The sequence below is a fragment of the Raphanus sativus genome, chromosome 3 (assembly GCF_000801105.2).
Source record: "Raphanus sativus cultivar WK10039 chromosome 3, ASM80110v3, whole genome shotgun sequence".
NCBI classification, from domain to species: Eukaryota; Viridiplantae; Streptophyta; class Magnoliopsida; order Brassicales; family Brassicaceae; genus Raphanus; species Raphanus sativus.
In genome coordinates, this window is record NC_079513.1 from 25,547,583 (window position 1) to 25,575,458 (window position 27,876).

Here is a 27,876-nt window from a genome sequence, read left to right on the forward strand (position 1 = left end):
AACAGCCCAGCTATCGATAGACGAGTTCAACTAAGATTAAGAGATGTTTGAGTCAACAAAAAAAAAACTGATAGGATCTGTTTCATCTCTCGTCGATGGCGTCGAAGGAAGAAGAGATGATGAATAGTGAAACGACGCCGTTTAATTAAGGCACACAAATTTTAATATTTGGCCCAAGATAATTTTAATATCCGGCCCAGAATATTTAAACCTTAGCCCATTTTATTTTATGTTTTATACGGCCCATTCGTATGTAAAATTTATTAATTAGCCACGTAATCATCCTTGTCAGCACCGTTAACTAGGATTAAACACCGCTAACGTCAATGTATGAATTTGCGTAGACTTTATAAATTCGGGTATGTAATTCAAATTTTGAATAGTTCAGGTATGCATTTGCACCTAGAAAAAGTGGAGGCATGTTTTTCCCAAACTCTCATAGTTCGGGCACGAATAAACCGTTTTCCCTTAATTAATCCTCTGGCTTCTTCCCTTCTTTCCTCGATTGGGGTTTTTGATTTTCTAATCCTCTCTGACGGAATCTCTGGGTTTTAGCGAGAGTTTCTTCTTCTTCTTTCTGCTAAAAAACCTCGCCGTCAGTGGTTTCACGAGAAGAAGATTATAAGGAAAACAAACTTTTTGGAATGGAAAAGAGAAGGTGGCCATCGCGGAAACCTAATCACGAATCGTTACCACATGGGTGGTCGTGACGATTACAAAAAGTTCGTTACTTTATGTTTTTTTGTTCCTCTCTTTATCGTAACGAACAATGATTTTTCTGATTTTTGAGTTTTGTTTTGTTGTCAGATACTCAGGGTTGTCTAGGATGGTGCAGAATCTGACGAATGTAATGAAACAGATGGACCTAACAGATCCTTTTCGGTTTCAGATGACTGATTTGCTCCTTGAGAAACTGTGAGTGTTGTACAAATAAAGTTAACATTAGCTCTAGGAGGTTATCTTAGAGACTGATGGTGGTTTATTAGCTTTGGTTGAATTGCATCCTGGTTTAGTGTTTGGTCTAAATTGGTTTTCTGGTTAACGATCTTGAGGAACCTGGTTGAGTCCGGATTATTACAAAAGCGGTTTTGTTCATTAGCTTCTATATAGAGCTAGCTAAGTTACTGTATAATATAACCATAGATATATATATAAAGAACCATTCTACTGATTCTACTCTGGACTAAGAAAGGCTTTTTTTTTTTTGTAATTTTGATAAGTGGTGCTTATGTTTCTTCCTTGTATGTTGAAATGACAGATACAACATGGGCGTTATACCGACTAGGAAAAGCTTGGCTTTAACCGATAAATTATCAGTTTCCTCCTTGTGCAGGTAATGGTTTCGCTTCTTTCTTACGCTTTGAGAGCCACCAGTGAGTGATCTCATTTTAGTTTGTTAAATTATTTTTGCAGGCGCAGGCTATCGACAGTGCTGGTTCACCTGAAGTACGCAGAGCACTTGACAGAAGCAGTGACGTATATAGAGCAAGGAGCCAAGGACACATTCGTGTAGGACCAGACACGATAACTGATCCAGCTTTCTTAGTGACTAGGAACATGGAGGATTTCATCACTTGGGTTGATTCTTCCAAGATTAAACGCAACGTGCTTCAGTATAATGACAAGTTGGATGACTATGACATGCTTGCTTAACTCTGGGAGGAGATAGAAAAAAAACTTATTTTTTTTGTTCTTGTTCTGTAAAAATCAAAGAAAGGATCAATGCTTTTCTTTTTGCAAGGTTTGGATTTACTATTGGTGAACATATATATGCACTGGAATCAAAGTCAGAACTTCCATCTTAATGCATTTTTTTTTGTAAATATATCATCTCATAAACTACCAAATTTTTTTTTTTTGGCATAATATGTAAAACTAATAAATGAAGAGTCAAGAGTATATATAAAATGGCAATTGAGAGCTATTGAGAGCTCTATCTTCTTCATCTCTATTTGTCTCTCTTCTTTGTGAAAGGTATAGTCTTTGTCCCAATTCCTCTGGTTTTTCTTTTTTATAAATTGATGTTAAAGCACTGGATAATGAGCTTATGAGCATATGATCTCAACATGTTATTATTTTCTGGTCAAAGTTCGTTGCTTTTTTGTCTGTTTAATTGATTTAACACATGGTGGATTTTTTGTTAAAGGTTATTAGCTATCATATGTTTCTCTGTTTTATTGTGTTTGTTAGGGATTTGGTGAAATTAGGTTTCAACTGGAACATTTGCTTGCATTTTCCACTTTGTGTTAATTCCCTGAATGAAGCCTCGAGTTTTCTTTTTGGCCAAACACACATAAACTTACTCCTGTACTTTGGAACTGCTACATTCTTGAATCAGCTCTGGATTTGATCTATTTTTCTTTGCAGTATATCTCTTTGTTCAGAAGAGGCGAAACCCGCTCTCTCCCATCCTCCTTACAAGCTACTACTACTGTATCCATAACTTCCTATGATAACTTTATGTCCAACACATTCCACTCTACTCCAAGGCCTCTGCCTTATGATTCTGATTCAGGAAACTACTTGCGGCCACGGCGTGATTCCCTTGTCTCAAGACGGGATAAGGGCTCAAGCCATTCACAGGAGGAAGCTGAGCCCTTGAGAAGTGATACTGATGATGAGGATTCTGAGTCTTTCTCAATGGAAAGAAGAAAGTGGGCTGATAAGCTTATTATCTCTGGTGACAACTCCAAAGAAGACTTCTCTAAATCCAGTAGGAGAGTTCCTAAGCCAAAAGACAATGGATGCTGGTAGTAACCAAGGCGTGTTTATAATAATGTCTGATGATGAAGATGTTTGTCCAACATATCTTGAAGGTATTATTCATTTTCATCCCTTTTTTTTTGAATCTTCAATCAATGCATTTGCAAGGAAGGTTAAGTATCACAGAAACTTTTTGGCTTTGTTTTTGCAGTAATTTGATAATTAAGTTATCGGGTTCAATGGTAAATCAAGTTCCCCATCCATATAGCAATCCTTAGTATAGCAAGGTTTCCGCAAAATACACAAATGTACTGGACATTACATATTTAGCCACACTTATGTCTACAAATCCAAGTCTTAATTGTGTCAATAAATTTATATATAAAAAACAGGGTCTTTTGCTGGAGAGGTTGATCACAGCATTAGAATTGATCACATGACTTTCAGAGCATCCAGTCTGGGATGTAACCTGGCTGTGCCTGAGCTTGTGTTGTTGCAGTTATCTGCTCCGAGCATACTGGATTGTCATACCTGTCATCATCAATCACCACAACTTCGATCATCCTCATAATACTCAACAACCTCAAAAAGACAATTCTCAGTAGTGAAGTACACAAGCAGGTATAGTTCAAGGCAGATATTATAAAGGACATACCCCATCTGCAGAGTAGGATTGCATTCAAGAGGCTGGAATAGTCCTTGAGACTGAGCTTGATGATGCACGTAGGAAGCATTATGTTCGTTACCTTCCCATCCTCCTCCTCCTCCACCCATATGATGACTTCTCACACCAATCATATCATCCAGCTATATAAACATTTACCATTTTTGTTTTCACCAAAACCAAAAGACTCTAAATCAGAAACAAGAAGGCTAGAGATTTTGCCAAAAAAAATGTTGTGAAAAGAGAGAGAGTAAAATGATCATCAACAAATGAATTTACCTTCATAGCCAAAGCTCTATTGGTTTCAAGCAACATTTGCTCTTTGTTTTGAAGATCAGAGAGCTGGTCAAGCATGTACTGTGTCTGCAACAATCATATATATAGTAATCATTATCAAAAAACAAACATTCTCACACACCACTCTCATTTGAATCATTCCATGTCTATGTGTATATATATGACCTTGATGGAGCGGACTTGCTTGAGAGAGCCATCTAGTTGACGCTCAATCTGCTCTAATTCCTTTGAATTCAAAGGTCCTAAATCCTCACCAAGAAGATTTCTGCACCAACAAATGCACATACACACAAGAATGAATGGCATATACAGTCCTGTATATATAGATGGAGAGAGAGAGGGAGAGATCTACCTTTGTTGACGCTGAAGGCCCTCATATCTACCCTTTAGCTTCAGATACTCTCTGTAGCTGTTCTGAAATTCCAAGGAAACATAGGTTCTTAAACAATGTTTCTTGAAAATTTTATGATATAAATCTAACTAAAGAGCGCACCTCAAGTTGTTTGGCAGGTTTGTTGTTGACTTCAATATAACCGTAACTGCATTTCTGGTACCGTTCCAACGTCTTGATCATGCTGAACCGAAACCACAAATATAAGAGGATAAGAAGAATTGTTAATCATCAAGAAGATCACGATGTAAATAATATTTGCAAGCATTATATCTCTATACTTTATTTTGAGTTTCACAAATGTAAATAACATTTTCAGTACAAGAATTAAATTGTCCTTGATGTATAATCAAACGATTTTAAACATGTGAAACATATAATGCAAAATAGTCAGAGAATCATATATAAACCTTCATAGATACACACACGTTTTAAGTATTAACCACCATAAAGTACGAACTAACAGTTGGTTAATGCATGGAACCATATATTACCATTAATTCTACGTTGGATCCTTATTTCCATAGAAACCTGTGTATATATGTATCCAATTTTAAGTTTCCAATTATCACACCAGCACATATGTATTAACTAATGTGCCTTTTCATACAAAACCTTATAAAAATATAAAACTTTGAAATCCATTTTTATATAACAAACAATTAAACACAAAACTGATTGCAAAACATCTCATGAGCTCTAAATGTTTTAACAAAAAAAAATAACATGAAGAAAAAAGAAACCAGATCTCAAAATTCAAGAACTCAAAACTAATCTAAGTTCATTGGAATCAAGATCGTGTGATCTATTTAAACAAGTTCGATCAGACAGAGATCTATGCTCAGATCTAGCAAAAAAAAAAAAAATGTAAAAGCTAAAAATTCAAGAAAGAGAGTTTCTGAGAGTGGTTACTTTGGGGAGCTGCAAAACTCATAGAGCTTGCCACGGTTGGAGAAGATGATGAGAGCAACCTCAGCATCGCAAAGAACAGACAGTTCATAAGCTTTCTTCAACAAACCATTCCTACGCTTTGCAAAAGTTACTTGTCGGTTGATCTTGTTCTCTATCCTCTTCAGCTCTACTCTTCCCCTTCCCATTTTTTTTTTTTGTTCCTCTATAGTTTCCTCTTGTATATATATGGGTATGTAAATGTTTATCTATATACAGACACACACAAATTCTGATATCTGGTCTTTTTATAGTTCTTTAGGGTCGTCTTGAGAAAGGAAATATGCCCTAATTTTATTCAAGAACAGGTACCATAGGGTGCTTGTTTCTCTCTCTCTCTCTCTCTCTCTCTCTCTCTCTCTCTCTCTCTCTCTCTCTCGCTCTCTCTCGCTCTCTCTCTCTCTCTCTATGTTTTGGAAGTGTGTGGAGGTTGTGAATCTAGTTGAGATTTTTTTCTGTGGAAATAGAATCTATTGGGAGCTAAAGATAAGAAAATTTGTGAAGGTGAGGTTAGGGTTTGGTGGTGTGTTTTCATTTCAAGCCATCTCTCTTTTGACAAACAAAAAAACAAACACTCCGCAGTACACGCTCTCTAAGCGCGTGATCCAATATGGTTTAGTAGTTCATTCAATTTACCACAGTCGATTTATCTCTAAAATCAATTTTCACAAAATGTTGCGAGTTGTAATGGATTTAAATCAGTTAATAGAACATATCTATGTGCTTCGCTTCAGGTTGAATTCATGTCTATATGGTGGCTATTATTATTTTTCTTAGGTTCATTTGATTGTATACAAATATTTCTTAAGAATTCTATGTTTATATCAAAATAACAAATTGTGTCATGTTTAGTTATATATAACGCGAAAACATTATATATGACGCAACAACTTTTTCGAAAACGTATCACTTTTGCAACGATGGTTGACTGGTAACTATAAACACATGATAGAGGCTGAAGGTTACCATTAACATGTGTATATAGTATACGGTCTTGCAGTTATCACATTTAGAAAGTCAATTCAAAACAATAGTAAGAAAGTTTGTTTACTGTACATGTGTATAAATCGATGCTACATCCTTACGTGGTGAATATATATATTTAGGAGATACTAGGATCATATGTTAAATTTTTTTAACCGTCATACATGATTGTTACTTCAATATTTGAACTTACATATTAAACTCAATCAGAAATAAAGAAGTCGGATCCAATAAGAAAGCGACACGCGCAAAACCATTTTAAGGTAGGAGATGCTTTTCTGCTGCTTCTGAAAACTACCAGAAAAATGATATGATAAGTTGCTTTCAATTCATAGCATTAATAAATTTCACAAATATCACGCGCTTCATTTCTACAATTTCGTTATGTGTTTTTTTTTTTGTAACACTGAATCGTTATGTGATTATGATTGTGAAATTTAGAGTTCCGGTAAAATAATAACAAATTAACCTCTACGTCTCGTATATACATATAGTATTACTTAGCTTACTTCTTGTTACGATTTATGCTTAGTTAATGCACATTTATCATGTAAATGTCATGTCACTGAAATGTTTAGAGAGAATCTACCATATAGTAGCGCGCAAAACCTTCAGGTGACTACCGATCGTAATTACAGTGTGTAAAAAATCTTAACAGTGTAATTACACAAACAAGATGGATGATGTGGCCTGGTAGATACGTGTCGAGTTATGATTGAATCTGACTTTTATGGGAAGCGTGTTCGCTGAGCCAAAGCCTCCTTTTCAACAGTGACTTGTCTAGTTGTCTACGTTTTTTTTTTATCTTCCATTTTTTCTTTAGAAATTCAACGATAGTAAATGCTTAAAATTGAATAGATCATTGTTTCATTTCACACGTTTGTTAATTTCATTTCACCAAATATGTGGTATATACGTAGCTAATATTTTTTTTTTTGATCAAAATATACGTAGCTAATATAAAGACAAAAGAAAAATGTATTTCACAACATAAACGAATCTTGAAAATCTGGTTAAACTAGCAACTGACCAAGAATTGGAATAAGAGACTTCTAAAAAACGGATTTAGACTAGAAATGCTTTAAGCCTTTAACTAGCAACATTTGTTTGATGTTAAGCTCTGCATCTTCTTCTCTCTTTAGTCTTCTTTAGCTTGATAATGATATCCTGCACTCTCACATGTTTATCTAAGTTTTCGAATGGTAAAAACAGTACAAACAGGACAAATCAAGCAGATCATACATATCAAATTGGACAAATGCAGATCAAACGGATCGTGCAGGAGAGATGCAGATCAAATGTGTCATGCTGGCAGATCAAACAATTATTATAATTTTTAATAATAAAAATAGTTCAAACAAAATAAATTATAAGTTTAAATAATAAAATATATCAAAACATATAATATAAAAATTACATAAACAAAATAAATCTTGCACTAAATCCATGTTACTACAACTTTGAAATAAATTATGAAAATATTAAAATTAATGATATATATATATATTATCTTTCACTAGTATATATATTTAAATTATATTACTATATTTGCATAATACATATAAATATAATAATTATATTTATATGTAAATATAATAATTTAAATAAATGTAAAATTATATAACAAAAATAGAAGATAAATACATAATCAATGATAGTTTTAGTTTTATTAAAGTTGTGAGTAAAACAAAATGAAAGTATTGTATTTATTAAAATAAATAAAATATTTTAAAGTTGAATGTTCGCAGATCTCCCGCAAACACCATCAAATGTTAGCGGATGAGATCTGCATGAAGATCTCACGCTTTTTCCACAAAAAGACAAAAAATATTGAACTGCATGCAGATCTCCCGCTAACTGCATTTTAAAACAGAAAAAAACGTGAATGGTGATTTAAGTGCGGGAGAACTGCTTGTGCGGGAGAATTGCCTTTGTTCTGCCCTCCCATTCGAACCCTAAATATGGTACACATACAAAACTTAGCATCCTGGCCTATTAGCTCAGTTGGTTAGAGCGTCGTGCTAATAACGCGAAGGTCACAGGTTCGATTCCTGTATAGGCCACTGTTTTGTCTTTTGTATCCTCTCTTTTTATCCTAGCATAGTGAATTGTTTCTTAGTGCTGACATTAAGTCAAGTGGCCTATTAGCTCAGTTGGTTAGAGCGTCGTGCTAATAACGCGAAGGTCACAGGTTCGATACCTGTATAGGCCAATCTATTAACTTGTTTTTTGTCTCCCTCCTTTTTTGATTTATTTCTGTTTTGACCTCGTTTGTTTTGAAATAACCAATTTCATCCCAATTAAAAAAAAAGAAAATTGTGTAATCTCCTCTCTCCCTAGGTAGGGTTTTGAAACTGCAACCCGTACGGCTTCTCTTTCTCTCTGAAACTGCAACCAAAGAGAGAAGCTTTAAAGGGTTTCTTCAATCATCTTTACTCTCATATTCAAAAGCTTCAAGCTTTGTGATTTAACCGATTCGTGTTGTCGTTAATTTCAGTTTGTGGAAGAACCTGAGATCAGCAATGGAGATAGATCTAAATGATTATACCGTTATCAAGGAAGGAGAAGCTGAGATTCTCATGCACAAGAAGAATCAAGTCTTCTTCAACAAAGCTCAGGTTTTTCTTTATTTTTTTTTCTTTGTTGCCTTTTGGATTTGATTTTGGTGCAAAGGCTCTTCCTTTTTTTTTTTTTTGCTAAGAACTTATTTGAATTACATAAAGTGTAATCTTTGGACTGATCAAGCATTAGTTTTGGGGGCATAGTGAAGTGTTTTTAAGTGCCTTTCTTTAGTTGGCTATGGGTTTAGTTTCATTTTGTGAGAAACTCACTAATTGGTTTATTGTTTTTGTGGTTAGGTGAACAACAGGGACATGTCTATTGCTGTCCTGAGGGCGTATATATCGAAGCGCAAGCAAGAGCATGAGGCCATGTTATCTAAAAGAGCTAGATCATCTGGTAAAGCCCCTGAGAAAGATGTTTCTTCTCAAGTTTCCAAGGAAGAGACTCTTACTGAAAACGGCGAGGATAATGGTAAAAAAAGCAATGGAGAACATGAAGAAACATCTCAGGATGGACCAAAGGAAGCTGTGAAGACCACATATGAATCTGCACGAAGGGAACTCAAGCTACCAAGAGTGCTTGAGGTTTGTTTACCTATTTACTTTCCCTTATGACTGTGTAGTAACTGTGCTTTACTGTTAGTTCACATTTTTTGTTTTGTTTTGTTCTTATTTGTAGGCACTGTCAGCTTCCGGGTTAAGGGCTTTGAGATATGCTCGTGAAGTTGAAGGAATTGGTCAAGTTGTGGCTTTAGATAATGACCCTGGTATTATGTTTTTTTTTCTCAACATTTGTGCTTGTGGAAAAGGTTTTTGGAAACTCAGACTTTGCAATAATATATGTATTTTTGCACTTTTCTCTCTTTAAAGCATCGGTTGAGGCTTGCCAGAGAAACATAAAGTTCAACGGCTTGATGTCTACTTCAAAGGTGGAGTCGCATCTTACTGATGCGCGTGTCCATATGCTCACCAACCCTAAAGAGTTTGATGTGGTATGCATCCAGTTTTCTATGCTCATTTAGTAAAAAAATATTTTTTGTTGATTCTTCTGTCAACTAATCTGGTCAGTTTATGTCTTAGGTTGATCTTGATCCATATGGTGCGCCGTCTATCTTCCTAGATTCAGCTGTTCAATCAGTTGCAGATGGCGGGTTGCTGATGTGTACAGCAACTGATATGGCAGTGTTATGTGGTGCCAATGGCGAGGTTTGCTATTCCAAGTGAGATCCTTTTTTCCACCACTTATACATTACCTTACTCTAAACACTTGTCTGAATCTCTTAAACATGTCTATTGTTAGGTATGGTTCCTATCCACTTAAAGGGAAGTATTGTCACGAGATGGCTCTGCGGATCCTCCTCGCCAGCATCGAGGTAATAATTGTTTCTCACACTCACGCCCAAATCTTCCTTCTGGGCTTGTGATATTTGTAAAAGATGTATAATGGTTTCTTTACTTTGATAATTTGCAGAGCCATGCAAACCGCTACAAGCGGTATATTGTCCCTGTTCTATCAGTCCAAATGGATTTCTACGTCCGTGTTTTTGTCAGAGTCTACACGTAAGTTTCTTTCTTTCTCTCTCCCAAAGACTTCCCTCAGCTTAGAGAGAGAGAGAGAGAGAAGTAAAGCTCGAAACTTTATGTATGATAATGCAGTTCGGCGAGTGCAATGAAGAACACTCCACTAAAGCTCTCATACGTCTATCAATGCATTGGTTGTGATTCTTTTCATCTTCAATCCGTTGGAAGATCTCTCCCTAAGGTTTCTTTTGTCTTGTCTTTTTGCATAGTTAGTTTCTGAAAACCGCTTTTTTTTTATTTTTAAATCATAATCCTTTTTTTTATAATGCAGAATAACAGTGTGAGGTATCAAGCAGGAGTTGGTCCTGTAGTCCCTCAGGACTGCACTCACTGTGGGAAGAAGTATAACATGGGTGGACCGATATGGTCAGCACCAATGCATGATCAGGAATGGGTGACTTCGATTCTGAACGGTGTTAAATCCATGAAAGATAAATATCCTGCTTACGACAAGATATGCTCTGTTCTTACCACTATCTCTGAGGCAAAAAAAAACTCTGCTTCAAAGTCTCTGTTTTTTTTTTCTTTTTTTGGGTTTGTGTAAGTTTCTCTAAATCACTATTTGTTTTTTTTTTGTCTTTGTCTCCTCAGGAACTGCTAGATGTTCCGCTCTTTTTGAGCCTTCATAGTCTCTCTGGAACGTTAAAGTGCACTTCACCATCAGCTGCTATGTTTAGATCAGCGGTGATGAATGCAAAGTATCGTGTCTCCGGGTCTCATGTGAACCCGTTAGGGATTAAAACTGATGCTCCTATGGAGATTATCTGGGACATCATGCGTTGCTGGGTGAAGAATCATCCTGTGAAAGCGCAATCACCTGAACATCCAGGAAGTGTGATTCTATCTAAAGAACCATCTCTTCAGGTCCCTCTTTTGATCGCCTCTAATGCTTTTATTTTCTTTGAATAAATTTCCAAGCTTTTGAGTATTTAAACACTGGTTTTTTGTTTGTTTGTTAGCAGGCTGATTTTTCGCGGCACGTTGGTTCACTTAGCAAAGCACAGGTGAAGAAAGTAGCAAGGTTTCTACCAAACCCGGAGAAGCATTGGGGTCCAAAGATAAGAGCTGGTCGTCAGATCACAAGCAAGCACGTCTCGCTTATTGGTCATGAAGCAGTTAAGGATCATCTCAATGGCCACAAGGAAGCAGAAGGAGAAGAGGAGAAGAAGGAAGAAGATGTCACCGAGGATGAGCCAGACCTGAAACGCCAGAAGACAGGAGAGGATATTGCTTCAACATCATAATGTTTTTTACACTCAGAATTTTAGATTTTTGTTTTGCAAAAAGACTTTGCTCCTTTTTATTTATTTTCCAAAAACATTATTCTTCATGTTCTGTCTTTTTGATCAAAGCACTGACAGTGAACTTATCGTATCTCTTGTATTGGGTCTCTTTAGTAGTTTCATACCAGTTTATTAGTATCGACTCCGGGACAGGCACAATCACTCAGCTGTATTCTGTCCGAGAAATAAGAAGCAATCATTAAATTTTCAGCATTTTTGCAGGCTTCGTAGTTTGTAGTAAATATCCAGACAAAACAACGTAAAGTTAAATTATTTATAATGACACCGAATCAACTAACAACAAGTCGTTGTAGTATAGTGGTAAGTATTCCCGCCTGTCACCCGGGTGACCCGGGTTCGATGCCCGGCAACGGCATTGTGTTTTATTACTCTTTTTGTTGCTTAGTATTACGTATTCGATCCCGGCAAATGATCAAAATTGTCGATTGTTCTCAGTTCTTTTTGTGATCGTGGAAAGTGCTTTTTCTGGCTCTTGGATGCCCAATTGGCTCAGCACTATTTGCGGATAACTCGTACTAATTAAAACATGTAATGTCAACATGTAATGTCAACATACAAACTTTAATATAGTGAAGAATACAATTTTGACTAGAATACAGATTTTGATTAGTTAACCACAATGTAACTGTTAAGCAAAGATTTTGATTAGTTTGCATCCAAGATTCTAGCAGAAGCAAATGCTCTTCTGAAATTACTAGATGGTGGTAATAATAATTATAGTCCAGCCGGAAGACCATTAGCTCGATCCAAGGCTCAACCACTGTCATTTTTTCTCTCATCTCTTGTGGAATCGAGACCGCCTCAATTGCCTGAAGACGATGATGAATCATATCAGTTTCCTCCTCCTCCTCCTCCTTTTAAGCGATTGACTGAAGCTGAGATTTCTAGGCTTAGTAAATCTCAGAAGGAGCAATATCGTGTTGAGTTTGAGCACCAGGCGGACCTAGAGATGAAAGCGGAAAAGGAGAGACGACGACCTCGTATTATTCTTCCACCTACCAGGTGAGTACCTATACCGATATGGTATGACACTAACAATCATCCTGTTCGTTCCTATCCACTTATTGAAATCTCCAACCCGTGCCTAATCGTTGAGCCAGTCCTGGTAACTCCGAGGTGGGATCATGATATTGGCTATAATGGTCTAAGTACTGAAGGGGGTTGGGCTAATGTTAACAAAAATATATATATATGTCTTACGAGGGCCAAATCACAGAGAACCTCAAGAAAGCTGCAAACGTGCAGCTGGAAATGGCCAGCTTGGTTGTACATGGAGAGGAGGGTAATAGATCAACCGCCCTAGGTTTTGAGATGCAAAAAAATACTGGGGATGAATTGTCTTGCACTCTTCGAAGTCATACCGATTTTAGGAAACACAAAGCTGCGGCTGGTCTCGCTGTGACGCTCTTGGGTGATTCGGTGTCTGCGGGGGTGAAAGCAGAACGTAAGTTTATTGATAATAAAAGGTTCGGAATGGATGTGTATGGTGGTGGGGCAATGACTAGTCGAGGTGATGCTGCTTATTGTGGTAGTTTACAAGCTCAGTGGCTTGGTAGGTTTTTATCTACAGTACTGGGACTTTCTGTGGTGGATGGGCATGGGGGTCTTGCTATCGGAGGGAATATACAGACCCAAGTGCCCATAGGACGTTCATCTGCTCTAACTGCTTGTGCTAATCTGAACAGCAGAGGGGCAGCGCAAGTAAGCATCCGGGCAAACATCTTTGAACAGCTCCAACATGCTATGGCTATACTTGTTCCTCTGTTTAAGAAGCTACTTAGTTATTATTCTCCTTGTTCATCTGGTCTAACTGCTTGTGCTAATCTGAACAGCAGAGGGGCAGCGCAAGTAAGCATCCCGACAAACATCTTTGAACAGCTCGAACATGCTATGCCCGCACTTGTTCCTCTGCTTAAGAAGCTACTTAGAGCAGGATTATTGAAGTTTCTTATGAAGAGTATTTAATGTTTTTAAGATCAAAAATAAAAAGAATTAGCTATTTATTGAAAAACCGTTTAGTGAAAGGTGAGAGGTTTTTTCTCTCTAGGTGACCCCCCCTGTGGGCTTAAGAATTTGGACTCTTCCGCACTTTTCCGTGTTCCTTCTATTATAATTAATAATGACTGATTGTTAAGGATTTTGCTGTATGTACACTACAAGAATTTGTTGAAATAGCTACCGTATTTTCTGTAGCTATAGGATACAATCTGTAGCTAGAACTAGGTTAGCGAAGGATGGCTACAGATGAAATCCTTGGCCTCAGCTTCCACGCTAAATTTTATTTGTCACCATTCTGTAGCTACATAGCAACGGACTGGCGAGAATAACTTCCGTAGCCAATAGCAATGTTATGGCTACGACATATTCCGTTGCTCATTAGCAACAACTTTAGCAACTGATTTGTCATCACTATTCAGCTACAAAAATTAGTGACAGATTTCTTCCCAAATCTGTAGCTAGTATATGTTACGTTGGTGATGAAGAATCAGCTATATTGGAAGCTTGAACCACGTCGAGATTGACAATTGAGTTATATGGCGTTTTTGTTTAACGGCCGGTTTATTACTCAATGGTTTACGGTTATTGACAACCGGTTATCAGTTGTAACTACTCTTGCCTAATGTAAAAGCAAGACTCGTGTGTTGTACACTAAGGAGGTTAGTGTCTTGTCTTGCCAGGCCCCAGGGACGTAGCTCCAACGGTGAACTCTGGGTCATCAAATAAACTATGGATTGAGGTTTGGTCAAGAAGACCGGACTTGTTCAAGTTGGGCTAACTTGCACAAGTCACGCGTGTATGACTATGGGCCTAATCGACAAAGCCCATTAGGTCAAGTTCTGATTATATCAGATGGAGAGGGTCACGACAGATGACCTAACACAAGATAGACACAAGGAAACACAGAGGAGAGGCGCAGAAGAGTGGGAGCTCGAGAGAGCTCGAGACCAGGGCTTTGGTCTGTAGAGATAGAGCTAGAGAGAAGAAAGGTTCTCTGTATACTAGCTAGGCTCTTCCATATATACTTGTATCTCTAGGTGATTTGTAACAGAGATCAAGAGAGGTTGACAGGAACTGTAACCTCTGGATATTGTACTCCTGTGTTTGATATAATGGAAGGTTGAGAGACCGATTTCTCTCTCCGGTGAGTATAGCTCCTTCTTCACATCGAGGAAGGGAGGTGAACACTGGGTTAACAAAAGTGTCTTGTGTTCCTTCTTATCTTGCTTGATTCGTGTTCTGCGTACTTGATTAGGTGACTGGTTTTGTGATACAAACTACTGTGTTTCTAGTGAACAGACAAATCCTGAACAGGTGGAATAAGAGCTTGTGGATTCCGCAAACAACTTTCTTGGATAATTCCCTAACAGTATAGCATATTAGATTACACGTTATTTGTGGCTAATTTAATTTATAAAAGTCCGAATAAAAAATAGAACTATATAAACTCTTTTATAATACAATAAGTACATAAAAATAGAATCTAAAAATAAATCACAAATCAATAACCTTATGAGTTATACAAGCAACTGTTAAGAAAAAAAGCATCATACAAGCCCAAAATCTAGTTACCTAACAAAAGTTTAAACCTGAAAAGTAAAACAATTGCATAACAAAAGTTCAAGCTGAAAAAAAAATGTGTAGCTGGAGCTCGATCGCTCAAAACGACGACCCAAGCAGATGGAGCTATGTCAGGTTTGCTTAGAATTTGCCCAACCTATTGAAGAAAATGAAAAGAGAAGAGAAAACCTCAGTCAGCTAAACCAATGAACCTTAAAAAAAATATACATATGCTCACCTAAAAAAAACATAAGAATACCAAATGTGGAACTCCTATAATCATTCAAAATCCTTGACAACTGCCTCAACACAAGAGAGGTCAAACACTGTTATGTAACAACAATGAACCAAGATAAATACTTGATAGAGAAATAAAATAACTCAAATACTTGGTGAGTAAGAAGCTTAAATACAAGTAAGAATTCAAAATAAAATCTTTGAATATATTTTTGATGAACTTGATGTTTTTTTTTAAAAGAAGATGAACTTGATGTTTCAAGTTATAAATGACGGCTTTACTTCTTCGTCCAGATTCACTTCTTCAAGAAGAATCTTTTTAAATGAACTTTGGATTTGTTTGGTTAACTTCTGGTTGAAAGAGTAGGATAAGGTCCGATCAATTTTAAAATCGGATTTGGTTTTGGGCTTAAACCAGTTAAACTTTTCAACAATTCGATTGAACCCCAAGAACTTTTGATTAGATCTAATTACACCCCAAATGATGAATTTGACACATTTTAGCGAGTTGGTGTTGTTCGGTACACATTTAAATATTCTGTATGGTTTTGCATACATTACCCACTATAGGAAACTTTTTTCCAACAAAAAAGAGAGAACAAAAATGGAAAGACAAAACGCTGCGTTTCCGCTGCGGATATTTTCTTCGACCTGGATACGTAAAGCTAACACGTCCATGGCTGCTATCAGAATCTAGAACAGAGAAAACTACTACACTGACATAAAAGACGTGAAGAGAATCAATTACAGATATGATTTTAGCTCAGCTTCCGAGGTTTCATCTCTCCAGCTTCGCTCTCGCATTTCAATTTCATAAGCCCTAACCCGCCGGTTAAACTAGCCAGAACCCTTTTCTCACTCGCGCCTAGGTCCAATCTCACCACTGCCGCTCTCGGATTCATCCCCGTGGAGATTCCGCTCGACAAGCTTTTTATTCCGCCGGTTATCTCCGGCGAGGACCCGTCGAGGGCTCGAACATAGTGCTAAGCAAGTATGTGAAGAGCAGTATCCGAACTGAGGATTGTCCGGCCGATGAGTTTGCGCCTGTCGGGAAGTCCTCGTTGGTGAAGAGGAAGCGCCTTGCCTTGACCTCTAAGAAACCTGGTAAGATGAGTTTTGCTCCGACGCGAGTATCATTCAGCTGGTGTTTTTGAATCGGATATCATTAAGCTTTTAAGAGACCTAGAGACAAAAGACACAGGAGATGAAGTCCCTCCCAAGAAGAAGCGAGATCGTTGGTGTGTCAGTTTCTGGAGGAAAAGATGTGAAAACTGCAATTGATGGTAAGCTATTAAAACGCGCTGAGGACGAGACGTTGACAGATCACTATGAAAGAGGTTATCAAGTGAAACAAAAGCCGGATGCACTTGTGCACTCTACTTTGGAACTGTATGAAGATGTGGATTTCGAATTCCCTGTACATTTCAACGAAGAAGAGCATACGGTGTATGTGCGGTGCCGTCCTCACCTGCACCAGTTTATGGAGAGAGTGTCCCGTGTTTTGGAGATCATTATATTTACAGCCAGCCAGAGTATCTACGCCGAGCAGCTTCTGAATGTGCTTGACCCTAAGAGGAAGCTCTTTCGCCATAGAGTGTACCGTGACTCGTGTGTTTTCTTTGACGGTAACTACCTCAAGGATTTGTCTGTCCTTGGGCGTGACTTTATCTCGTGTTATCATCGTCGACAACTCCCCACAGGTATTGTGAAGAATCCTCTAAGCTCTATGCCAAGGCTGTTACATAGTCTCATTAGTACATAATTTTTTTTTTGTTGCAATGTGATCAATAGGCATTTGGGTTCCAAGTGGGGAACGGTGTCTTTCTTGTTCGAATACATAAAGTTATAATTTTTTTTGTCGATTGAGATTATACGTGAAAAACAAATCCAGCAACAAGCAGAAAGACAGCGATGGGGTTTATAAAGCTAGATACACTTAAAAACAAATAACCTTGAGGATTGAACAGATTAAGATAGTAGTAAATCAACAAGTAAACATATCCAAATATAGAAAGAGGTCGAGATTCAATCCTCAAGGTAAAACGTAAAGAACAAATCCAGTAACAAGCAGAAAGACAACGATGGGGTTTACATGGTAGAAAGATTCTGCACGGTTGGGGTTTACATGGTAGAACGATTCTGCACGGTTGGGGTAAAGAGGGCGACGCTCGCCGCTCGGGTAGGTTCGATAGCGGATCTCTGTCTTCACCGAAGGACTGCGGGGGACAGGGGCAGGTGCTCTTCTGACAAGCAGCGTGATCGGGTCGATTTCAAAGCGGGTCTCCTTCTTCGCCGGTTTCTTGCGGCTCAAGGAGAGTGCCGGAAATTTGTTGCTCGGTTGGAAGGAAAGAGTTTCTGGTAGAAAAGGACGTCTGTTGCGCTCGTTTGTCCACGGGACGAGCATGGGGCGGTCGTCGGAGGGAGGAGGTAGAGCGGGGGAGGGAGGACTGCACGGGGGTGCCGGAGGCCACCGTGGGGGTGGCGGAGGACTGTGGGGGAGGGGGAGAGGGAGAGTGACAGGGCGAAGCAGGGTGGCCATTTTGATAATCCCTCTCTCTGTAAGCTGCTGATGATGTTTTCTCTGTAAGCGTTGATGTTTACCTCCATTGATATATGCGTGACCTCGCACGTGCGAGTTTTCATCTGTTCGTACACACTCATGGATTGAGGCCAAGTGTATTCTTTTTCCAAACTAACGGTGGATAAGTTAAAGCCTACTACTAGAGTCTAGAGGACCCATACGTGCGAGGCTCCGTTAACGTTTCCTTTTTGATATATCACTAAACTCCACATTTTCTTTTGACACATAAAATACGAGTTTTCATGTCATTCAATATTTTGTTAATATCGACCATTGATTAAACTGTCTCCGTTAACGTTTTTTTTTGGACAACCGTCTCTTTACTCTTTTTTTTTTTGGACTCATGTGCCCGCTAACCCGCTGCCCAATCTATCGGTTAAACCCGTCTGACCCGCAAATTTAGAAATTGAAATTTTTTTGGGCCCGCACCCGTCGTTGTTTCTTCTCTTCTTCATATTCTCTCCTCTCACCCCTCTCTCCTCTCTCCTCTCTCCTCTCTCAGTCGTAGCAGCTCCTTTTGGACAATCTCTTCATCTCTGTCTTGCTCTTTTTTTTTTTTCTGTTTTGTTTTGATTCAACTCTGTTTCAATCGCAATTCTTCTTCAGTGTTTTGCACACAATCTGAGAATTCATGTGAAATAGTCGCCGGTGATCGGAACTGTTTCATCTCGATTCGAGAGATCTGGGTGATTTGGTTTCCATCTCATAGAGTAAGTATCATTAACTTCATCTGAATTTCAAACTCTTAGATTTTTTTTTTTGTTTTACTGATTAATGATCTTTTTTCTTCTTAAATGTTTTGGCAGCAAATGAAGCGGATTAGAGATGATGTGTACTCCTCTGGGTCTCAATTCAAACGTCCTTTCCCCTCTTCTCGTGGCGAATCGTGAGTTTACTCTTTTTTTTTTAATTCGATTTGTAAATCATAATAATCATTCAGGTTTCTAATTCTAGGTTTTTAGTTGGTGATCAACTTTAATCACATGCATAGGGGAAGTCTAGTTTTTTGGTTTTAAGTTATAAGAAGAGCTTGTTTTGGATGGCGCAGATATGTGCAATCTCCAGTGCCTGGTGATGGTGGGGGAGTAAACTCTCAGAAGTTGACAACCGATGATGCTTTGTCCTACTTGAAGGATGTCAAGGAGATGTTTCAAGATCAAAGGGACAAATATGATATGTTTCTTGAGGTTATGAAAGACTTCAAGGCACAAAGGTAACTAACTAACAAACAAACACCTTTTGCTTTTTTCCCTATTCATCATCATCATCAGATTGAATTCTTGTTTTTTTTTTTAATATTCTTCATCTTTGCGTTTTTTTTTACCAGGACCGATACGTCTGGTGTGATTGCACGAGTCAAGGAGTTGTTTAAAGGGCATAACAATTTGATTTTCGGGTTTAACACCTTTCTGCCTAAGGGATTTGAAATAACGCTTGATGAAGTTGAAGAAGAAGAAGAAGAAGCTCCACCACCTAAGAAGACTGTTGAATTTGAAGAAGCCATCTCTTTTGTTAATAAAATCAAGGTATGCAAAGAGGTTTCTCTCGTATATTGTTTTTTTTTTCCTTCCAAGTGCCTCATTGTATCTGTCTCTCTGCAGAAACGGTTCCAGAACGATGAAGATGTGTATAAGTCTTTCTTGGAGATCTTAAATATGTATCGGAAGGATGATAAGGACATCACTGAGGTTTACAATGAGGTAGTGTCACTATATCTCTCTCTTAGTGTCACTATATCTCTCTCTTACAACTGTTACAGTTGAAGTTTATCGGTTATTTTATAGCGCTCTAATATATGTTTGTTAGGTATCGGCTCTTTTTGAGGACCACCTGGATTTGCTTGAAGAGTTTACTAGGTTTCTGCCAGAGTCTTTGGCGGCTCATTCAGCAGCTCAGTTAATACGGAGTCAGGCCCAACGGTATCATGACCGAGGATCAGGCCCTCCTCTTGTGCGTCGAATGTTAATGGAGAAGGTATTGTATCAGTTACATTTTTTCTCCTGTCTATCACTGTTTGTCACGTCTCTGGTCTCTCAACTGATACATTTTTAATCATCAGGATCGCCGGCGAGAAAGGGCTGTTGCTTCTCGGGGTGACCGTGATCAAAGTGTTGACCGTTCTGACCTTAATGATGATAAAGCAATGGTTAAGATGCACAGAGAGCCGAAGAAACGAGTCGATAAGGAGAATAGAGAAAGGAGAAGCCGTGATTTGGATGATGGAGAAGCAGAGCAAGATAACTTGCACCATTTCTCAGAGAAAAGGAAGTCATCCAGAAGAACCAGTGAGGGCTTTGAAGCGTACTCCAGTCCTGCCTCACATTCTGAGAAAAACAATCTAAAAAGTACGCAGCTTTTTGAACTATATGGAGAATCAACACTTTTCTTCTGTTTTCTAGGCTCAACAATTCTAATGCTTTATACAGGAGCTTAATAACATGCTATACGTCTTCTCGCTTATCATCATGCCCAATATATAAGTTGATGCATTGTTTTTTTGTAAATTGTTTGAATATTTTAATATAAATTTCTGATTTCGTTGTCAACAGGTATGTTATGGTGCAACCAGTGTATTCTTGTTCTCTGATACTTACGATAATCTTGTTTTTTTTTTCTGTGATATTTTCATTGTGTTAGGCATGTACAACCAAGCATTTGTGTTTTGTGAGAAAGTCAAGGAGAGATTAAGCAGCCAAGATGATTATCAGACATTCTTGAAGTGTCTCAATATTTTCAGCAATGGAATTATCGACAGGAACGAACTGCAGAATTTGGTAAGTCTACAAATAGCTTTGTTGTTGATGGATAGGGAGGGGGAAGTCGATTTTGTCTTAACTCCACTATCTCTCTTTCAGGTCTCTGATCTGCTTGGAAAATTCCCTGATCTCATGGATGAGTTCAATCAGTTCTTTGAGCGTTGTGAGAGTAATGATATTAAAATTGCCTTCTGTTTTTTCTTTTCTTTCTAGTGAAGGTGTCGAGCTGTTTCTGATCAGCATCCTATTTTGCAGATGGTTTCCAGCACCTCGCTGGCGTTATGAGCAAAAGTATGCGGCATTTTCTTAACCTTCTTATATGCTTTTTCTCTGGTCTTTCTACGTCATTGGGATTACTAACACTGTTGGGTACATTTGCTGCAGAATCACTTATTAGTGAAGAACATTTATCTAGGCCAGTGAAGAAGGAGGAAAAGGAAAGAGAATACAAACGAGACCTTGATGCTGCTAAGGAAAAGGAGCGTTCCAAGGACAACAAGTACTTGGAGAAATCTATTCAAGAGCTTGATCTATCTGATTGCGAGCGTTGCACTCCTAGCTACCGACTCCTCCCATCGGATGTAAATATATATTTTTAGAGTTCTATGTTGTTGCATCCGAGGCATTTTAACTGTACTTACTATTACATCTTATTTGCAGTATCCAATACCTTCGGTGCGCCACAGACAGAAACTAGGGGCTGCTGTTTTAAATGATCACTGGGTTTCTGTCACCTCAGGAAGTGAAGACTACTCTTTTAAGCACATGCGCAGAAACCAATATGAAGAAAGTTTGTTTAGATGTGAAGATGACAGGTACTTTTTACTGAGATTATAGATTGTGTAGTTTTAAGTGATTTGTACGTTGTGGTTGTTGTTTTACTTCCTTCTTGTTACAGATTTGAGTTGGATATGCTGTTGGAATCTGTGGGTTCTGCTGCGAAAAACGCAGAAGACTTGTTGAATAATATAATTGAGAAGAAGATAAGTATTGAGGGCTCCTTCCGGGTTGAAGACCACTTCACAGGTCTGTAGGCGTTTAGTGATTGTAGCCCCCCTCTGTTTCATCTCTCTTTCCCTATCTTTGAGCTCTCATCTCTTGTCTTACAGTTGCTATTTTGTTATTGGCTTATTACAGCCCTAAATATAAGGTGCATAGAGAGACTTTATGGTGACCATGGTCTTGACGTAACAGACCTAATACGTAAGAATCCTGCCGCTGCACTTCCTGTAATTCTTACTCGTTTGAAGCAGAAACAAGAAGAGTGGACAAAGTGCCGTGAAGATTTTAATGCGGTCTGGGCGGATGTGTATGCCAAAAATCATTACAAGTCACTTGATCACCGCAGCTTCTATTTTAAGCAGCAAGATTCTAAGAACTTGAGTGCAAAAGGTAAATAAACTCTTCGAATATTGTTGGTCCATCACGAAGCTTGTATATAAGTAACGAACGATAAGTTCTTCCTCAAATTTTATTGAATATATTCATTTGTCACGTGTCTATACTTGCATTAACTTATTTGTTCTCATAAATTTTACATTTAATACCAGCGCTGGTGACTGAAATCAAGGACCTGAAAGAGAAGTCTCAGGAAGAAGATGATGTTCTTCTGTCTGTAGCCGCTGGTCACAGACAACCCATAGTTCCTCACTTCGAGTATGAATATTTGGACAGGACTATTCATGAAGATCTATTTAAACTAGTCCAATTTTCGTGTGAGGAGATATGTTCTACAAAGGAGCAGATCGATAAAGTTCTGAAGCTCTGGAGAAATTTCCTGGAGATGATGCTTGGTGTTCCACCCAGGGCCAAGGGGTCAAATTCTGTTGAAGATGATGTTGTAGAAACCAAGCATCACGGTGCATTGACGAGTGGGGAGGTGAATGTGAGCTCTGGCTCGGCAAATTTGACTTCGAGGCAACTAAAGTTCACTGCCTATGGAGATGAGAATACTGCAGCGAAAGAAAACTGTAAGGATGGTGATCATCCGGCTAAGAAAGATGTTGCCACCTGTTCTGCTGTAAAACCCCAGAAAGATCAAGAAAATGGAAATGGAGCTGATAAACGATCTGGAGATGTTGGTGATAGAGTAGCCAGTGGGGTAGAAAACAATAATAGTAAAGTAGGGAGTGGAGATTCGTCAGGTACTTTCAAGAATGAACTTGATTTTTTTTTTCTTCAGTTTGTGTGTAATATCGACCTTAACATGTCAGTGATTGTTTTACTTTTATTTTCAAGGTGCACGTGGCATTTTATCCAAACCAGGTGAAGCTATAGATAACACTGATACCATTCATCATACTCAGGTATAGAGTTTCACATTTTAATTATATGGTCGTTTTTGCTTTTTATCGACTCTTCCGACTATTCTCATTTTTCATGGTCATATCTCTAGGTACGTTGTATTGGCAGTAGAACTATAGTTACATCAGATGGAGTGCTGCCAGATGCTTCTAAAGCCAACAGTAATTATGATGGTTCATCCAATATTGAGAAGGAGGAAGGTGAATTATCACCTATTGGTGATTCTGAAGACAACTTTGTTGTTTATGAAGATAGTGGTTTGAAGTCTACTGCCAAGCCAGAACATTCCGTTGAAGCTGAAGGAGATAATGATGAAGATGAGGATGGTGATGATGCTTCAGAAGGTGGGGAGGACGCGTCCGGAACTGAATCTATTGGTGACGAATGTTCACAAGACGGTAATGGTATGGAGGAAGAAGGTGATCATGATGAGATTGATGGTAAAGCTGAGAGTGAAGGAGAGGCAGAGGGAATGGATTCTCATCTTATAGAAGAAGAAGAAGAAGACAATCGGTTGCTTCCATTGTCAGAACGTGTTGTGTTATCCGTTAAGCCTCTTTCAAAGCATGTAGCTGCAGCTGCGTTGCTTGATGAGAGACAAAAAGATTCCAGAGTGTTCTACGGCAATGACGACTTTTATGTTCTTTTCAGGCTTCATCGAGTGAGTGCAATCAATCGTTTATTATGATTTGCTTTCTCAGATTAAAAATCTGATTTCACATTGGGTTTTAATTTCCAGATCCTGTACGAGAGAATTTTGTCTCCAAAAACATATTGCACAGGCGGTGAAGTGAATCGAAGAAACACGAAAGATACTACTAGTTCACCAGATCCTTATGCAAGGTACAGTCCTCAACCAAATTAATGTAAGATATATAGACAGACCATGGAGCGTATTGAAGTCATAAACTCGTTTTGTGAAGGTTTATGAGTGCTCTGTTTAGTCTGCTTAATGGCTCAGCTGAAAGCTCCAAGTTTGAGGATGAATGTCGAGCTATTATTGGAAACCAATCGTATGTTCTATTCACGTTGGAAAAACTGATATACAAACTAGTTAAACAGGTAATTTTTTGTCACTTAGTTTTAGATTTTTGATCATTTGTTTATACTTTCCAGACTTTTGTATTCCTTTCTGATTTCGTTTCATGTGCTGCAGCTTCAAGCTGTTGTAGCAGACGATATGGATAATAAGCTTCTTCAGTTGTATGAGTATGAGAAGTCTAGGAAACCTGGGAGGGTCATTGACTCGGTGTATTATGAAAACGCCAGGATCCTCCTTCACGAGGAAAATATCTATCGGTTGGAATGTGTAAGAACCAACCCTAAACCAATTCTCATCTCTCTCTCTCTCTCTCTCTTCATTTGATTCGTTAACCCTGAAACTTGTGTGTTTTATTTAATTCATATGTAGTCGTCCTCTCCACCTCATTTGTCAATCCAGCTTATGGATAATATAATCGAAAAGCCTGAGGCTTGTGCAGTTTCCATGGATCCCACGTTTGCAAATTATCTGCAAAAAGAGTTTCTTTCCAACTCATCAGGGAAAAAAGTAGTGCCGCAGTCCATTGTGTTAAAAAGGTATATCGAGTTTCAGGACATTTTTTTACCTGTTCCTAATCACATATAAACCCATCTCTTGCCGTATAATTTGGTACAGTTACATTTCTTTTGGAATGATTCAGGACGTTATACATTAAAAAAAAACTAAGTCGATCTTATTGTGCAGGAACATGCGTGGATACTCTGGTCTAGATGATCTTGCAGTAGCCTGCAAGGCAATGGAAAATGTAGAAGTAATTAATGGCCTCGAGTGCAAGATGTCTTGCTCTTCCTACAAGGTAACCAGTCTTTCTAGTCTTAAACCAAACCGGTTACACATAAACAAGTGCTCTTATATATTGATAACATCTCTTGTTGTAGATTTCGTATGTTTTGGACACGGAGGATTTCTTCCACAGGAAGATAAAGAAGAAGAAGAAGAAGAGCGAGAACTCGTCACATGACAACTCATCATCCCAGCAACGCAAGTTGTATAGAATAGAAAGATTCCACAAGTTTCTCTCAGCTTCAAGATGACAGCAGCAAGAAGAAGATCAAAACGGATCTTTTATCATTTTACTTCAATACAAGGAAGGTTAGAGGCTGACCAGGTTCTGTCTCTGCAACTTTCCCAGAAATAAAAAGAAGTTTCAATACTTTCTCGTTAGTATTCTGTGAAGAAGTTACTTGCACAGTAGTGTGTGTGTATTTATCTAATTTGTATCTTGATGATTTAGGTTTACGAAAAAAAAAGAAATGTGTGGATGTAAATATTGGAAACACATTCTTGGTTTGTTTGTATCTACAGACATAGTAAAGTTCCAAGGAGAGATTCTCTCTTTTTATATATAAGTAAATGGTTTTTCAACGTTTCTTGTTAGTTTCTTCTCATACAGAATCATTCACCAAGAGCACCTACTAATAAAACTCTCTTCTCAAAGCAAAACAAACCTGTTTTTGATCAAATCTAACCAGAACTAGCTGACGTTTAGTACTGCTGCTGAGCCACACTACCTTGTTGATCCCAACTATTTTGATCAGACTTGGACAACTTAGGTCTTCCCCATGTGAGTTTTAGCCTTTGATCGTTGATGACTAGCATGTTGGAGAGATATTTTGCGGCATTCTCTGCTCCTTGTCGGGTTGTGTATGTGACAAACACACAGGCTTTCTCGGCCAGTATTCTGATAGATTCAATATCTCCATAAGCATGGAATTGATCACGTATGTCCTGCTTAAGAATTCTCGAGTTAACTCTACCGATGTAAAGCGTTTTGATGCTTTCATCCTCTGGTGGTTCCAAAGTGCCCAACAAAATTAATATCTGTCATTGGCTTCTAAATATCGAGTATATATATGATCTAATATACTATAGAAATTTCACAAGCACCATTGGGATATATATTGAAAGAGGCAATGGAGAAGGCAACAAAGACTCGATGTATACCAAAGAAAGTAGCTTACCCATAATAACGATCTTTAATGTTTTGGTGGGATAGCTCTCCTGTTTTGGGCATCTCGTGCAGGTATGCACATTCGGCACCTCTTGTACAGCGACCAATGGTGTAGAAACTACAAACTCGTGGCTGATTTCTTTTATGATATGGTTCTGTTCTCTGAAGCCTCAGAAGAGTATTATTAGGTCCCATCTTCCCAAATGAAGATTCACAATCCAGTCCAGCTCTCGTCTACATATATAAAAGAAAAAAAATAATAATTGAATTCACACCCATGCAGAAACTATATATATCAAGCAAGCTTTCAAACCAACCAACGGTGAAATATAGATAGTCGTTTATTTTTATTTTTTTAATAAAGATATAAGAATGTAAGAATACCATTCGGTCATGCTCCTCAGCAAAGTGCTTTCTGTTGACATCGCTTCTGGGGATAGAGTAATGATCGTAGTAATGTTGAGTGCCGTGCCTCTGACCTGAACTGGAAGACCATACTCAAGATTGATGTAGCGGAAGCTTTAAAGATAGAACTAGAGATCCGTTGATTCTTAGAATACCCGGAAAACTAGGATAATCACAAAGATCTTATTTAGTCTAAGAATGCCTAAGATCAATGTCTTCTTAAATTCGTTGAGATCACCAATGATCTACCGAAAACAAGGAACAACAAAGAAAACTCTTAACTTTTTTAATCAATCAAAAACTGAATACAACCATAAGCCAAGACGGCTATATATATAAAACCATAAAACCCTAAAATATTAAAGATAATTATCAAAAATAATTAATAAAAACAATAATAAGATATTTGGAATATTTCCAAATATCTATCTACATCAAAGATCCAGAAGGCAGACTTGGCATACGTTCTTCAGCTTGGAACAAGTGTGACAGATTTCGGTTTTTTGTATCTAGATTTCCGGCCAGGTCGCCACCTAAACACCGTGAAAGGCCGTGTACATACCTTGCATTCCTTATCATAGTTCGCAATGGTCTACACATATAGAAAAGATACAATGACACTTGGGTCAGTTAATACACCTAGACAAAAAAAGAAAAGTTGTTACTAATACTAGATGAATTTGGATATAAACCATGAGATTCATAACTACGTACCCAAAAATCTAAACGTATATATTTTTAACTCCTACAAAATATAAAGTAAACATCAAGAGCAAACCAAGAGCCTGAACAGGATACGAGAGATCCGAAAAGAAGATCTAAGAGCCATTGAAACCAAAACAAACAACACGTACGGAGCAAGGTCTCAACACTTGGATCAGTTACTACATCCAATACCAAAATAAAAGATAAAGTTACTGATACTAGAATAATTTGGATATAAACCATGAATTTAATGATAAACTAAATAAAAACCTATATATATATATATTGGGTGAGAAAAAATCTAAACATAAGATTCAAGAGCCATTGAAACCAACACACAATAGCAACACGGAGCAATTAAGGTCTCACCATCCGCATGTACGGATTGTCACCGAGGCAAGATTCGCAGGTGACTGGCAAATCGGAGCGTTCCCATCCATCGGCATAATGATCTCTCAGTATTCGGTGAGCCATTCCCTCTTATTTTATTATCAACCTCCAACTTGTTATCTTCTATATATATTCGGGCCATACAAAACCCTAATTAATTAATCAGGGATTTCTTTACATTAAAAAAAAGACTTTTTCCTTTCTATTATCTCTATAATTTTATTTCCTCTTTAATTTTTTAATATTTCAAATAACAAAATTAGTTCTAAAATAAGGTAACTAAAAGTATTTTTATTTATTATAACTGTTTTTATCATATGAATATATGATTAGTAAAAAGTTTTAAGAAATTATTAGTATCATATCATATTCTAACATATTGGCTGCTGCATATGCTAAAGCAAAAAAAAAAGAAAAAAAAATAATCATATCGTTTTTGGTGAGATGGTAGCTAAATCTATTATTTAACAAAATCTTCCATTTGCTTTACGTATAGATATGAAAGTGTTAGAAA

The 27,876-nt window shown here is 37.8% G+C and overlaps 4 protein-coding genes, 2 non-coding genes and 3 pseudogenes across 6 annotated transcripts; 7 read left to right on the forward strand and 2 right to left on the reverse strand.

Moving 5' to 3' along the window:
* The first annotated feature begins 390 nt into the window (after positions 1–390).
* Positions 391–1,836, forward strand: LOC108845619 (uncharacterized; annotated as a pseudogene).
* A 1,265-nt stretch (positions 1,837–3,101) lies between these two features.
* LOC108846140 (developmental protein SEPALLATA 1-like) lies at positions 3,102–5,292 on the reverse strand. The gene is made up of 7 exons (XM_018619362.2): positions 4,968–5,292; positions 4,158–4,239; positions 4,017–4,078; positions 3,830–3,929; positions 3,647–3,730; positions 3,359–3,510; positions 3,102–3,234 (listed from the first exon to the last, which is right to left on the reverse strand). Exons 1-7 carry the CDS (start codon positions 5,150–5,152, stop codon positions 3,147–3,149), a joined length of 753 nt encoding a protein of 250 aa, XP_018474864.2. The 5' UTR covers positions 5,153–5,292; the 3' UTR covers positions 3,102–3,146.
* Positions 5,293–7,976: 2,684 nt separating this feature from the next.
* TRNAI-AAU (transfer RNA isoleucine (anticodon AAU)) lies at positions 7,977–8,050 on the forward strand. Its single transcript has one exon. It is a non-coding gene; the product is annotated as a tRNA-Ile (tRNA).
* Positions 8,051–8,125: 75 nt separating this feature from the next.
* TRNAI-AAU (transfer RNA isoleucine (anticodon AAU)) lies at positions 8,126–8,199 on the forward strand. The gene has a single exon. It is a non-coding gene; the product is annotated as a tRNA-Ile (tRNA).
* An 83-nt stretch (positions 8,200–8,282) lies between these two features.
* On the forward strand, positions 8,283–11,550 carry LOC108848061 (tRNA (guanine(26)-N(2))-dimethyltransferase 1). Its single transcript, XM_018621468.2, has 12 exons — positions 8,283–8,403; positions 8,485–8,605; positions 8,846–9,133; positions 9,228–9,315; positions 9,419–9,540; positions 9,629–9,768; positions 9,849–9,921; positions 10,020–10,108; positions 10,205–10,310; positions 10,401–10,613; positions 10,721–10,993; positions 11,092–11,550. Exons 2-12 carry the CDS (start codon positions 8,510–8,512, stop codon positions 11,371–11,373), a joined length of 1,770 nt encoding a protein of 589 aa, XP_018476970.2. The 5' UTR covers positions 8,283–8,403; positions 8,485–8,509; the 3' UTR covers positions 11,374–11,550.
* Positions 11,551–11,691: 141 nt separating this feature from the next.
* On the forward strand, positions 11,692–13,452 carry LOC108845617 (translocase of chloroplast 120, chloroplastic-like; annotated as a pseudogene).
* Positions 13,453–16,432: 2,980 nt separating this feature from the next.
* Positions 16,433–16,990, forward strand: LOC108845616 (uncharacterized). Its single transcript, XM_018618797.1, has one exon. The coding sequence runs from the start codon at positions 16,433–16,435 to the stop codon at positions 16,988–16,990; it is 558 nt and encodes a 185-aa protein (XP_018474299.1).
* A 1,270-nt stretch (positions 16,991–18,260) lies between these two features.
* Positions 18,261–25,279, forward strand: LOC108847788 (paired amphipathic helix protein Sin3-like 2). Its single transcript, XM_018621123.2, has 23 exons — positions 18,261–18,519; positions 18,616–18,695; positions 18,858–19,022; positions 19,137–19,335; positions 19,411–19,509; positions 19,616–19,783; positions 19,869–20,154; positions 20,447–20,583; positions 20,665–20,734; positions 20,821–20,856; positions 20,950–21,146; positions 21,226–21,380; positions 21,464–21,591; positions 21,703–21,957; positions 22,116–22,709; positions 22,804–22,871; positions 22,961–23,530; positions 23,609–23,712; positions 23,793–23,931; positions 24,026–24,178; positions 24,281–24,447; positions 24,596–24,707; positions 24,790–25,279. The coding sequence occupies exons 2-23, from the start codon at positions 18,619–18,621 to the stop codon at positions 24,943–24,945; spliced, it is 4,035 nt and encodes a 1,344-aa protein (XP_018476625.1). The 5' UTR covers positions 18,261–18,519; positions 18,616–18,618; the 3' UTR covers positions 24,946–25,279.
* Positions 25,280–25,326: 47 nt separating this feature from the next.
* On the reverse strand, positions 25,327–27,446 carry LOC108845614 (zinc finger CCCH domain-containing protein 25-like; annotated as a pseudogene).
* Between the last annotated feature and the right edge of the window lie 430 nt (positions 27,447–27,876).